Raw genomic sequence first — 12,890 nt, 5'->3', positions numbered from 1 at the left:
GAGCGAACGTGCCAAGACCAGAGTGGGCACATTCGCTATATAACGCTAAATATTTTGTGACAAAACCATCAGTACAATTGAAAATGCGATGGAGCAGATTTAAATTCTATTTTTTATTTGGTACATGGAAGTTATTTTTAATTTGATGGAAACATTTCTGGAAGGAAAATGCAAATTTTTATGCGAATTTTTGAATATTTGCATGAAAGACCGTTGGCTATTGGATGGAAACCTAGCTAGTGAAACCTAGCTTCAGAAACCCTCTCTGACAATATTCTTAACTGATTGATTGAATTCAGGTCTCAGTTTCACTCTCTGTATCTCTCTCTTCCTCCCTCTCGTCCCCCCTCTCTGTGTTAGTCTCTCTTCCTCCCTCATCAGTCTCTCGTCCCCCCTCTCTGTGTCAGTCTCTCTTCCTCCCTCAGTCTCTCTTCCTTCCTCCCTCCCTCATCAGTCTCTCTTCCTTCCTCATCAGTCTCTTCCCCCTCCCTCTCTGTAAGTCTCTCTTCCCCCCTCCCTCTCTGTAAGTCTCTCTCCCCCCCTCCCTCTCTAAGTCTCTCTCCCCCCCTCCCTCTCTAAGTCTCTCTTCCCCCCCTCCCTCTGTCTCTCTTCCCCCCCTCCCTCTCTAAGTCTCTCTTCCTCCCGCTCTGTCAGTCTCTCTTCCTCCCGCTCTGTCAGTCTCTCTTCCTCCCGCTCTGTCAGTCTCTCTTCCTCCCGCTCTGTCAGTCTCTCTTCCTCCCGCTCTGTCAGTCTCTCTTCCTCCCGCTCTGTCAGTCTCTCTTCCTCCCGCTCTGTCAGTCTCTCTTCCCCCCTCTCTGTCAGTCTCTCTTCCTCCCTCCGTCAGTCTCTCTTCCTCCCTCCGTCAGTCTCTCTTCCTCCCTCCGTCAGTCTCTCTTCCTCCCTCCGTCAGTCTCTCTTCCTCCCTCCGTCTGTCAGTCTCCCTCCCTCCCTCCGTCTGTCAGTCTCCCTCCCTCCCTCCGTCTGTCAGTCTCCCTCCCTCCCTCCGTCTGTCAGTCTCCCTCCCTCCCTCCCTCCCTCCGTCTGTCAGTCTCCCTCCCTCCCTCCCTCCCTCCGTCTGTCAGTCTCCCTCCCTCCGTCAGTCTCTCTTCCTCCCTCCGTCAGTCTCTCTTCCTCCGTCAGTCTCTCTTCCTGTCTCCCTCCCTCCGCCAGTCTCTCTTCCTCCCTCCCTCCCTCCGTCAGTCTCTCTTCCTCCCTCCCTCCCTCCCTCCGTCAGTCTCTCTTCCTCCCTCCCTCCCTCCCTCCGTCAGTCTCTCTTCCTCCCTCCCTCCCTCCGTCAGTCTCTATTCCTCCCTCCCTCCCTCCCTCCGTCAGTCTCTCTTCCTCCCTCCCTCCCTCCCTCCGTCAGTCTCTCTTCCTCCCTCCCTCCGTCAGTCTCTCTTCCTCCCTCCCTCCCTCCCTCCGTCAGTCTCCCTCCCTCCCTCCCTCCCTCCGTCAGTCTCTCTCCCTCCCTCCCTCCCTCCCTCCGTCAGTCTCCCTCCCTCCCTCCGTCCGTCAGTCTCTCTTCCTCCCTCCGTCCGTCAGTCTCTCTTCCTCCCTCCGTCCGTCAGTCTCTCTTCCTCCCTCCGTCCGTCAGTCTCTCTTCCTCCCTCCGTCCGTCAGTCTCTCTTCCTCCCTCCGTCCGTCAGTCTCTCTTCCTCCCTCCGTCCGTCAGTCTCTCTTCCTCCCTCCGGCCGTCAGTCTCTCTTCCTCCCTCCGGCCGTCAGTCTCTCTTCCTCCCTCCGTCCGTCAGTCTCTCTTCCTCCCTCAGTCTGTCAGTCTCTCTTCCTCCCTCCCTCCGTCCGTCCGTCAGTCTCTCTTCCTCCCTCCCTCCCTCCGTCCGTCCGTCAGTCTCTCTTCCTCCCTCCCTCCGTCCGTCAGTCTCTCTTCCTCCCTCCGTCCGTCAGTCTCTCTTCGTCCGTCAGTCTCTCTTCCTCCCTCCGTCCGTCAGTCAGTCTTCCTCCCTCCCTCCGTCTGTCAGTGTCAGTCTCTCTTCCTCACTCTCCCCTCCGTCCGTCAGTCTCTCTTCCTCCCTCCGTCCGTCAGTCAGTCTCTCTTCCTCCCTCCGTCCGTCAGTCAGTCTCTCTTCCTCCCTCCCTCCGTCCGTCAGTCTCTCTTCCTCCCTCCCTCCGTCCGTCAGTCTCTCTTCCTCCCTCCCTCCGTCCGTCAGTCTCTCTTCCTCCCTCCCTCCGTCCGTCAGTCTCTCTTCCTCCCTCCCTCCGTCCGTCAGTCTCTCTTCCTCCCTCCCTCCGTCCGTCAGTCTCTCTTCCTCCCTCCCTCCGTCCGTCAGTCTCTCTTCCTCCCTCCCTCCGTCCGTCAGTCTCTCTTCCTCCCTCCCTCCGTCCGTCAGTCTCTCTTCCTCCCTCCCTCCGTCCGTCAGTCTCTCTTCCTCCCTCCCTCCGTCCGTCAGTCTCTCTTCCTCCCTCCCTCCGTCCGTCAGTCTCTCTTCCTCCCTCCCTCCGTCCGTCAGTCTCTCTTCCTCCCTCCCTCCGTCCGTCAGTCTCTCTTCCTCCCTCCCTCCGTCCGTCCGTCTCTCTTCCTCCCTCCCTCCGTCCGTCCGTCTCTCTTCCTCCCTCCCTCCGTCCGTCAGTCTCTCTTCCTCCCTCCCTCCGTCCGTCAGTCTCTCTTCCTCCCTCCCTCCGTCCGTCAGTCTCTCTTCCTCCCTCCCTCCGTCCGTCAGTCTCTCTTCCTCCCTCCCTCCGTCCGTCTCTCTTCCTCCCTCCCTCCGTCCGTCAGTCTCTCTTCCTCCCTCCCTCCGTCCGTCAGTCTCTCTTCCTCCCTCCGTCCGTCCGTCTCTCTTCCTCCCTCCCTCCGTCCGTCAGTCTCTCTTCCTCCCTCCCTCCGTCCGTCAGTCTCTCTTCCTCCCTCCCTCCGTCCGTCAGTCTCTCTTCCTCCCTCCCTCCGTCCGTCAGTCTCTCTTCCTCCCTCCCTCCGTCCGTCAGTCTCTCTTCCTCCCTCCCTCCGTCCCTCCGTCAGTCTCTCTTCCTCCCTCCGTCCGTCAGTCTCTCTTCGTCCGTCATTCTCTCTTCCTCCCTCCGTCCGTCAGTCTCTCTTCCTCCCTCCGTCAGTCAGTCTTCCTCCCTCCCTCCGTCTGTCAGTGTCAGTCTCTCTTCCTCACTCTCCCCTCCGTCCGTCAGTCTCTCTTCCTCCCTCCCTCCCTCCGTCCGTCAGTCTCTCTTCCTCCCTCCGTCTGTCAGTCAGTCTCTCTTCCTCCCTCCGTCTGTCAGTCAGTCTCTCTTCCTCCCTCCGTCCGTCAGTCAGTCTCTCTTCCTCCCTCCGTCCGTCAGTCTCTCTTCCTCCGTCCGTCAGTCTCTCTTCCTCCGTCCGTCAGTCTCTCTTCCTCCGTCCGTCAGTCTCTCTTCCTCCCTCCCTCCGTCCGTCAGTCTCTCTTCCTCCCTCCCTCCGTCCGTCAGTCTCTCTTCCTCCCTCCGTCCGTCAGTCTCTCTTCCTCCCTCCGTCCGTCAGTCTCTCTTCCTCCCTCCGTCCGTCAATCTCTCTTCCTCCCTCCGTCCGTCAGTATCTCTTCCTCCCTCCCTCCGTCCGTCAGTCTCTCTTCCTCCCTCCCTCCGTCCGTCAGTCTCTCTTCCTCCCTCCCTCCGTCCGTCAGTCTCTCTTCCTCCCTCCGTCCGTCAGTCTCTCTTCCTCCCTCCGTCCGTCAGTCTCTCTTCCTCCCTCCGTCCGTCAATCTCTCTTCCTCCCTCCGTCCGTCAGTCTCTCTTCCTCCCTCCGTCTGTCAGTCTCTCTTCCTCCCTCCGTCCGTCAGTCTCTCTTCCTCCGTCCGTCAGTCTCTCTTCCTCCGTCCGTCAGTCTCTCTTCCTCCGTCCCTCCGTCCGTCAGTCTCTCTTCCTCCCTCCCTCCGTCCGTCAGTCTCTCTTCCTCCAGTCTCTCTTCCTCCCTCCGTCCGTCAATCTCTCTTCCTCCCTCCGTCCGTCAGTCTCTCTTCCTCCCTCCCTCTGTCCGTCAGTCTCTCTTCCTCCCTCCCTCCGTCCGTCAGTCTCTCTTCCTCCCTCCCTCCGTCCGTCAGTCTCTCTTCCTCCCTCCGTCCGTCAGTCTCTCTTCCTCCCTCCGTCCGTCAGTCTCTCTTCCTCCCTCCGTCCGTCAATCTCTCTTCCTCCCTCCGTCCGTCAATCTCTCTTCCTCCCTCCGTCCGTCAGTCTCTCTTCCTCCCTCCGTCCGTCAGTCTCTCTTCCTCCCTCCGTCCGTCAGTCTCTCTTCCTCCCTCCGTCCGTCAGTCTCTCTTCGTCCGTCATTCTCTCTTCCTCCCTCCGTCCGTCAGTCTCTCTTCCTCCCTCCGTCCGCCATTCTCTCTTCCTCCCTCCGTCCGTCAGTCTCTCTTCCTCCCTCCGTCAGTCTCTCTTCCTCCCTCCGTCCGTCAGTCTCTCTTCCTCCCTCCGTCCGTCAGTCTCTCTTCCTCCCTCCGTCAGTCTCTCTCTCTCCCTCCGTCCGTCAGTCTCTCTTCCTCCCTCCGTCCGTCAGTCTCTCTTCCTCCCTCCGTCCGCCATTCTCTCTTCCTCCCTCCGTCCGTCAGTCTCTCTTCCTCCCTCCGTCAGTCTCTCTTCCTCCCTCCGTCAGTCTCTCTTCCTCCCTCCCTCCCTCCGTCCGTCTCTCTTCCTCCCTCCGTCCGTCCGTCTCTCTTCCTCCCTCCCTCCGTCCGTCAGTCTCTCTTCCTCCCTCCCTCCGTCCGTCAGTCTCTCTTCCTCCCTCCCTCCGTCCGTCAGTCTCTCTTCCTCCCTCCCTCCGTCCGTCAGTCTCTCTTCCTCCCTCCCTCCGTCCGTCAGTCTCTCTTCCTCCCTCCCTCCGTCCGTCAGTCTCTCTTCCTCCCTCCCTCCGTCAGTCTCTCTTCCTCCCTCCCTCCGTCCATCAGTCTCTCTTCGTCCGTCAGTCTCTCTTCCTCCCTCCGTCCGTCAGTCTCTCTTCGTCCGTCAGTCTCTCTTCCTCCCTCCGTCCGTCAGTCTCTCTTCCTCCCTCCGTCCGTCAGTCTCTCTTCCTCCCTCCGTCCGTCAGTCTCTCTTCCTCCCTCCGTCCGTCAGTCTCTCTTCCTCCCTCCGTCCGTCAGTCTCTCTTCCTCCCTCCGTCCGTCAGTCTCTCTTCCTCCCTCCGTCCGTCAGTCTCTCTTCCTCCCTCCGTCCGTCAGTCTCTCTTCCTCCCTCCGTCCGTCAGTCTCTCTTCCTCCCTCCGTCCGTCAGTCTCTCTTCCTCCCTCCGTCTGTCAGTCTCTCTTCCTCCCTCCGTCCGTCAGTCTCTCTTCCTCCCTCTGTCTGTCAGTCTCTCTTCCTCCCTCTGTCTGTCAGTCTCTCTTCCTCTGTCTCTATCCCCTCCTTGTTGTTTACTAGCTCCTGCCTGTGTCGGGCCATCATGTTTCCTCTCCCTCCTCCCCCTCACACTCCTTCCCTCTCTCCGCCCCCCTCTCCATCTCCCCCCTCTCACCGAGCCGATGGTAGCCTCCTTGTCTCCTAGCTCCTGCCTGTGTCTGGCCGTCATGTCCTTCACCTCCAGCTCCTTCATGATCTTCTCCTTCTCCAGGTCGGAGTACTGCTCTTCGGCGATGGAGCGCGCCAGCTGCTCCGAGTCCGCCTTGGTCAGGCTCACTTCCAGCTGGGCCGCCAGGGAATCCCTGAGGGAAAGAAGATCCGGAATATCAGGGAATGTGGGAACATTGGGGAATTGGACACTATAACCTGGGAAATGTTAACGAGACTAAATCTGTGCCCAGTACTGTTTCGGCCGCCAGGGAATCCCTGGGTAGGGAAGTAGAGACCCCTGGAAATGAGGAATGTGGGGAAAATCTCACACTACTGCATGGGAAAATAAAGTTAATGAAACCTAATCTAGTCCAGTACTGTATGTCAGAGCAGTCACTGGAAGGCCGGAAAGGAAATCCCGTAATACCAGGAAAATCAGTGTTTGTGTGATTTTACACTACAATAGGGGAAAGAGGAACAGATGACATTAGTGTCATGTTTGTCAGGGCATTCACACGACCAAGGCCTACATTCATCTCTCAAACTCAGTAAACGTTATGTTCAGGCCAATCAATGAGCTCCATAGCCATTTCTATGAAACACTTACCCACAGTCCTACGGGCCTGCTGTTACAGGAGTCTTCGTGTTAAAAGTCTGTCTGTGTGACTTTACAGTGCGTGTCAAATCTCGGTTAACTCAGAACTAAAATCTTGCGTCATTTTTTCAGATGCTCAAAGCTTATTGTGTTGGTGATTGATGGCACATCACCTGTAGACTGGAGGTTAGGTACACGCGGATCATATTACCTGCAGTGTTGTCAGGCTATCATCTGACTGAGTGATACGGGTGGAATGCATGTTGACGTTAGGCTACATCTTTCAGAGACAGACGATAGTCCTAGAGAGATGCATGTTGACGTTAGGCTACATCTTTCAGAGACAGACGATAGTCCTAGAGAGATGCATGTTGACGTTAGGCTACATCTTTCAGGGACAGACGATAGTCCTACAGAGATGCATGTTGACGTTAGGCTACATCTTTCAGGGACAGACGATAGTCCTAGAGAGACGCATGTTGACGTTAGGCTACATCTTTCAGGGACAGACGATAGTCCTAGAGAGATGCATGTTGACGTTAGGCTACATCTTTCAGAGACAGACGATAGTCCTAGAGAGATGCATGTTGACGTTAGGCTACATCTTTCAGGGACAGACGATAGTCCTAGAGAGATGCATGTTGACGTTAGGCTACATCTTTCAGGGACAGACGATAGTCCTACAGAGATGCATGTTGACGTTAGGCTACATCTTTCAGAGACAGACGATAGTCCTAGAGAGACGCATGTTGACGTTAGGCTACATCTTTCAGGGACAGACGATAGTCCTAGAGAGATGCATGTTGACGTTAGGCTACATCTTTCAGGGACAGACGATAGTCCTACAGAGATGCATGTTGACGTTAGGCTACATCTTTCAGGGACAGACGATAGTCCTAGAGAGACGCATGTTGACGTTAGGCTACATCTTTCAGGGACAGACGATAGTCCTAGAGAGACGCATGTTGACGTTAGGCTACATCTTTCAGGGACAGACGATAGTCCTAGAGAGATGCATGTTGACGTTAGGCTACATCTTTCAGAGACAGACGATAGTCCTAGAGAGATGCATGTTGACGTTAGGCTACATCTTTCAGGGACAGACGATAGTCCTACAGAGATGCATGTTGACGTTAGGCTACATCTTTCAGGGACAGACGATAGTCCTACAGAGATGCATGTTGACGTTAGGCTACATCTTTCAGGGACAGACGATAGTCCTACAGAGATGCATGTTGACGTTAGGCTACATCTTTCAGGGACAGACGATAGTCCTAGAGAGATGCATGTTGACGTTAGGCTACATCTTTCAGGGACAGACGATAGTCCTAGAGAGATGCATGTTGACGTTAGGCTACATCTTTCAGAGACAGACGATAGTCCTAGAGAGATGCATGTTGACGTTAGGCTACATCTTTCAGGGACAGACGATAGTCCTAGAGAGATGCATGTTGACGTTAGGCTACATCTTTCAGAGACAGACGATAGTCCTAGAGAGATGCATGTTGACGTTAGGCTACATCTTTCAGGGACAGACGATAGTCCTAGAGAGATGCATGTTGACGTTAGGCTACATCTTTCAGGGACAGACGATAGTCCTAGAGAGATGCATGTTGACGTTAGGCTACATCTTTCAGGGACAGACGATAGTCCTAGAGAGACGCATGTTGACGTTAGGCTACATCTTTCAGGGACAGACGATAGTCCTAGAGAGATGCATGTTGACGTTAGGCTACATCTTTCAGGGACAGACGATAGTCCTAGAGAGATGCATGTTGACGTTAGGCTACATCTTTCAGGGACAGACGATAGTCCTAGAGAGATGCATGTTGACGTTAGGCTACATCTTTCAGAGACAGACGATAGTCCTACAGAGATGCATGTTGACGTTAGGCTACATCTTTCAGGGACAGACGATAGTCCTAGAGAGATGCATGTTGACGTTAGGCTACATCTTTCAGAGACAGACGATAGTCCTAGAGAGATGCATGTTGACGTTAGGCTACATCTTTCAGGGACAGACGATAGTCCTAGAGAGATGCATGTTGACGTTAGGCTACATCTTTCAGGGACAGACGATAGTCCTAGAGAGATGCATGTTGACGTTAGGCTACATCTTTCAGGGACAGACGATAGTCCTAGAGAGACGCATGTTGACGTTAGGCTACATCTTTCAGGGACAGACGATAGTCCTAGAGAGATGCATGTTGACGTTAGGCTACATCTTTCAGAGACAGACGATAGTCCTACAGAGATGCATGTTGACGTTAGGCTACATCTTTCAGGGACAGACGATAGTCCTAGAGAGATGCATGTTGACGTTAGGCTACATCTTTCAGAGACAGACGATAGTCCTAGAGAGATGCATGTTGACGTTAGGCTACATCTTTCAGGGACAGACGATAGTCCTAGAGAGATGCATGTTGACGTTAGGCTACATCTTTCAGGGACAGACGATAGTCCTAGAGAGATGCATGTTGACGTTAGGCTACATCTTTCAGGGACAGACGATAGTCCTAGAGAGATGCATGTTGACGTTAGGCTACATCTTTCAGGGACAGACGATAGTCCTAGAGAGACGCATGTTGACGTTAGGCTACATCTTTCAGGGACAGACGATAGTCCTAGAGAGATGCATGTTGACGTTAGGCTACATCTTTCAGGGACAGACGATAGTCCTAGAGAGATGCATGTTGACGTTAGGCTACATCTTTCAGGGACAGACGATAGTCCTACAGAGATGCATGTTGACGTTAGGCTACATCTTTCAGGGACAGACGATAGTCCTAGAGAGATGCATGTTGACGTTAGGCTACATCTTTCAGAGACAGACGATAGTCCTAGAGAGATGCATGTTGACGTTAGGCTACATCTTTCAGGGACAGACGATAGTCCTAGAGAGATGCATGTTGACGTTAGGCTACATCTTTCAGAGACAGACGATAGTCCTAGAGAGATGCATGTTGACGTTAGGCTACATCTTTCAGGGACAGACGATAGTCCTAGAGAGATGCATGTTGACGTTAGGCTACATCTTTCAGGGACAGACGATAGTCCTACAGAGATGCATGTTGACGTTAGGCTACATCTTTCAGGGACAGACGATAGTCCTACAGAGACTAAGTGTGCTCATGACTCTAATCTCCAACACTTTGTTAGAGGTGCTCAGAGGGTCAAGATGATATTTTCCTTTCAAAATGGTCCGGTCCAGCACCTACAGTAGATACGTAACCAGGCCAGTGCAGTACAGCTCGGCTCAGTAGTGTGAACATAGTGTCAGGTAGGGTTGCAAAAGTCTGTTAACTTTCCCCCAAAGTTCCCATGTTTTCCAGAAATCCTGGTTGTAAGATTACTGGAAAACATGGGAATTTGGGGAAAATTTACCAGAATGTTGCAACCTTAGTGTCAAGGAAGAGTTTCTGGTTGGAACCCAATGTTCCAGTACCTCTCCTCCTGGTACTCCTCCAGTCTCTGCTGAATGTCCTTATACAGCTTGTTCCTCTCATCACACTCCTCCTTCAGCTCTCGGTTCTGGGTCTTGTACAGGGTCTGGTACAGAGGAAACGGTCAACACACAACAACAATGGGACGTCCCAAATGGCACCATATTCCATATGTAGTGCACTACTTTTGACCAGGGTCCATAGGGATCTGGCCAAAAGTAGTGCACTACATAGGGGATAGCGTGCCATTTGGGACAAAACACTACACTGGTAAGCAGAACAAATAGACAGCAAAGAGCTAATAGTCTTTCTTAGGGGTGCAAAATTCCGGTCACTTTCCCAAAATACCCAGGAGTATTCCAACCAGGATTTCTGGAAAACATGGGAATTTTGGGAAAATTGCAAGAATTTTGAGACCCAGTCTTTCCACACATTGGGAGTGTCTAGAAATCAACAGTACCGTGAAATACTGCTCCGCCTCCAGCTGGTCCTTCAACTCCTTCAGCTGTCCTTCAGCCTCCTGTCTCTCCCTGTGATTGGGCAAAATCGCTGTCAATCACTGCCATGTCAAATCACATGTCAATCTGAAACAAGTGACACACAACTCCCACCACTTAGGGCATGGGAAAGACAGACATGATATCTAACATCCATTGGTGATCACATCCTCTCTCTCACACACTTATGTCCAAGCCAGCCGCACTGTGTGTGTGTGTATCCCCCTCTACCTGCGTAGCTCCTGGTACTGTTTCTCCAGGCTCTGCTTCATGTCTAGCAGGTGGTTGAGCTCCTGCTTCAGCTGCTTCTCTGAGGAGCGCAGGGCGGTCACCTGCTGGGTCTGGGCCTTCAGGTCGTTCTTGCTCAGCCTGCGCTTCTGCTCCTCCTGCTCCATGCCCAGGCTCAGGTTCTTCACCTAGAGGTGGAAGGAAGGAGGGGAGATAAAGAGGGAGAGAGCGAAAGAGAGCAAGATGGTGAGGTTAGTCAGGGTAAAGACAGCACCAAGACCTACAGCTAACTGCCAAAAGAAGTAAATGAGGGATACAAAGAATATTGAAAGCAGGTGCTTCCACACAGGTGTGGTTCCTGAGTTCATTAAGCAATTAACATCCCATCATGCTTAGGGTCATGTATAGAAATGCTGGGCAGGCCATTATTTTGGTTACCATGGCTATACCCCCATAGGATACCAATGCCCCCATCCACAGGGCACGAGTGGTCACTGAATGGTTTGATGAGCATGAAAACAATGTAAACCATGTGGTCGTCTCAGTGGCCAGATCTCAACCCAATTTAACACTTCTGGGAGATTCTGGAGTGGCGACTGAGACAGCGTTTTCCACCACCAACAACGAAACACCAAATGGTGGAATTTCTTGTGGAAGAATGGAGCATCCCTCCAATAGAGTTCCAGACACTTGTAGAATCTATACCAAGGTGCATTGAAGCTGTTCTGGCTCGTGGTGGTCCAACGCCCTATTAAGACACTATGTTGGCTTTTCCTTTATTTTGGCTGGTTCCTGTATGTTTGCAGCTGATGAAACAGAGAGAAGTCTTCACGAAACACAAATCTGAAGTCTTCACGAAACACAAATCTTTACACACTCTCTCACACATTCAACTCCTTACACACAAACACACAAGGCATGTACAGACATGCAGAGGCTTGTCCAGACATACATACACACACACACACACACACACACACCTCCTCGGCGAGTTTGTCCTTGTGCGTGTTCAGCTCATCCACTTTGTGTTGGGCCTGCTTGTAGTCACAGTCCAGCATGGAGTGTTCCTTCTCCAGCTGCAGCAGTCTGGACTCCAACTGCAGCTTGGCGCTCCGCTCCTCCTGCAGCGTCCGCTCCATCCCTGACAAACACAAGGAGACAATACTACCGTAACTATTAGAATAATAGACTATTGTATAATGTGGTCCATTGGCCAACACCTTTATCCAAACTGTCATTATTGACTCAGTAGTTTCTTGACCTCTTCTTTCCCCACATACATTTTTCTCTAATATGCTCCATTTCTATCGATCCCAGGTTGCTGGATCGAATCCCCGAGCTGACAAGGTAAAAATCTGTCGTTCGTTCCCTGAGCAAGGCAGTTAACCCACTGTTCCCCGGGCGCCGAAAGACAGTGGGATGCCGATTAAAGCAGCACCTCTCTGATTCAGAGGGGTTGGGTTAAATGCGGAAGACACATTTCAGTTGAAGGCATTCTGTTGAAGGTACCCCCCTTTCCCCCAATCACATCTCCTTTTCCTCCTCCCTCTCACCTTTCAGGGCCTCAGACTTGGCCTCCTCAATGGACTTATAGACCTGGTTCTTGTCAGCAAGGCGTGTCTTGGTGGCCTTGTGCTCGGCCTCCTCTATGTCAAAACTCTGTTGCAACGACTTGAGCTTGAACGTCAGGTCAATCTCCTGGTTGTTCTTCTCCTAATGGGCCCAACCAGAGGTCAAAGGTCAGCTGTGTGTTTGTTTATTTGTGGCTGTAATCTGTGTACATCCACAGGACAAAGAGGGGACATCTGCACCTGTGAGACCTGAGAGGATTTGAGATTATAAAAGAAATAGAAGATATTTCTCCCTCTCTGATAGGGACATTTGTATCACGTTGCTCACACCTATCCAATCCTCTCAGATCTCCACAAGAAAGGGGGAGGGGCTAGAGGCCGATTTGGGCTTGGGAAAATCCCATGGAGCCTGAGTGCCATCTACAGTAAGTCTTACCAGTGGAGTGGAGGGTTGTGTTCATCATGGCACATTTTTAAAAAACAACACTTGTTTTAGTCTGTTTTCTTCCATTTGGTGTCTAATGAACACCACCCAGGCCTCTTACCTTCTCCATGTCAGTGAGTCTCTGCTGCAGCTGCCTCTTCTCTGCCTGTGTTCCAGAGAGAGAACCCTTCACCTGCTTCCCCTCCTCCTCCAGGCCCCGGATATGGCCTGACAGAGAGAAAAGAAGATGGGGAATGAGAGTGTGTGGAAAATAGATAGAAAGGGAAAAATATAGAGTTAGAGACACACTAGTATAGAGTTAGAGACACATTAGTATAGAGGTAGAGACACACTAGTATAGAGGTAGAGACACACTAGTATAGAGGTAGAGACACACTAGTATAGAGGTAGAGACACACTAGTATAGAGGTAGAGACACACTAGTATAGAGTTAGAGACACACTAGTATAGAGTTAGAGACACACTAGTATTGAGGTAGAGACACATTAGTATAGAGGTAGAGACACATTAGTATAGAGGTAGAGACACATTAGTATAGAGGTAGAGACACATTAGTATAGAGTTAGAGACACATTAGTATAGAGTTAGAGACACATTAGTATAGAGGTAGAGACACATTAGTATAGAGTTAGAGACACATTAGTATAGAGGTA

At 52.2% G+C, this 12,890-nt stretch overlaps 1 protein-coding gene across 6 annotated transcripts in view; it reads right to left on the bottom strand.

Moving 5' to 3' along the window:
• LOC139556045 (rho-associated protein kinase 2-like) overlaps positions 1 to 12,890 on the bottom strand; it is a 70,161-nt gene that overhangs the window by 14,505 nt on the left and 42,766 nt on the right. For all 6 annotated transcript variants that reach the window (XR_011671060.1, XR_011671061.1, XM_071369526.1 and 3 more), the window contains 7 exons: positions 12,338 to 12,444; positions 11,775 to 11,934; positions 11,202 to 11,362; positions 10,225 to 10,409; positions 9,957 to 10,026; positions 9,499 to 9,602; positions 5,424 to 5,610 (listed from right to left, as the gene is read on the bottom strand). Coding sequence is in view for 4 of the 6 variants with exons in the window: in XM_071369526.1 (XP_071225627.1) it covers positions 5,424 to 5,610; positions 9,499 to 9,602; positions 9,957 to 10,026; positions 10,225 to 10,409; positions 11,202 to 11,362; positions 11,775 to 11,934; positions 12,338 to 12,444 (974 nt within the window). In the remaining 2 variants the exon portion in view is untranslated. The remainder of the gene's footprint in view (positions 1 to 5,423; positions 5,611 to 9,498; positions 9,603 to 9,956; positions 10,027 to 10,224; positions 10,410 to 11,201; positions 11,363 to 11,774; positions 11,935 to 12,337; positions 12,445 to 12,890) is intronic.

Source organism: Salvelinus alpinus, chromosome 27 (genome assembly GCF_045679555.1).
Source record: "Salvelinus alpinus chromosome 27, SLU_Salpinus.1, whole genome shotgun sequence".
Classification (NCBI taxonomy): domain Eukaryota; kingdom Metazoa; phylum Chordata; class Actinopteri; order Salmoniformes; family Salmonidae; genus Salvelinus; species Salvelinus alpinus.
The sequence above is the reverse complement of the archived record's forward strand: the minus strand, read 5'-3'. Positions and strand labels throughout refer to the sequence as shown.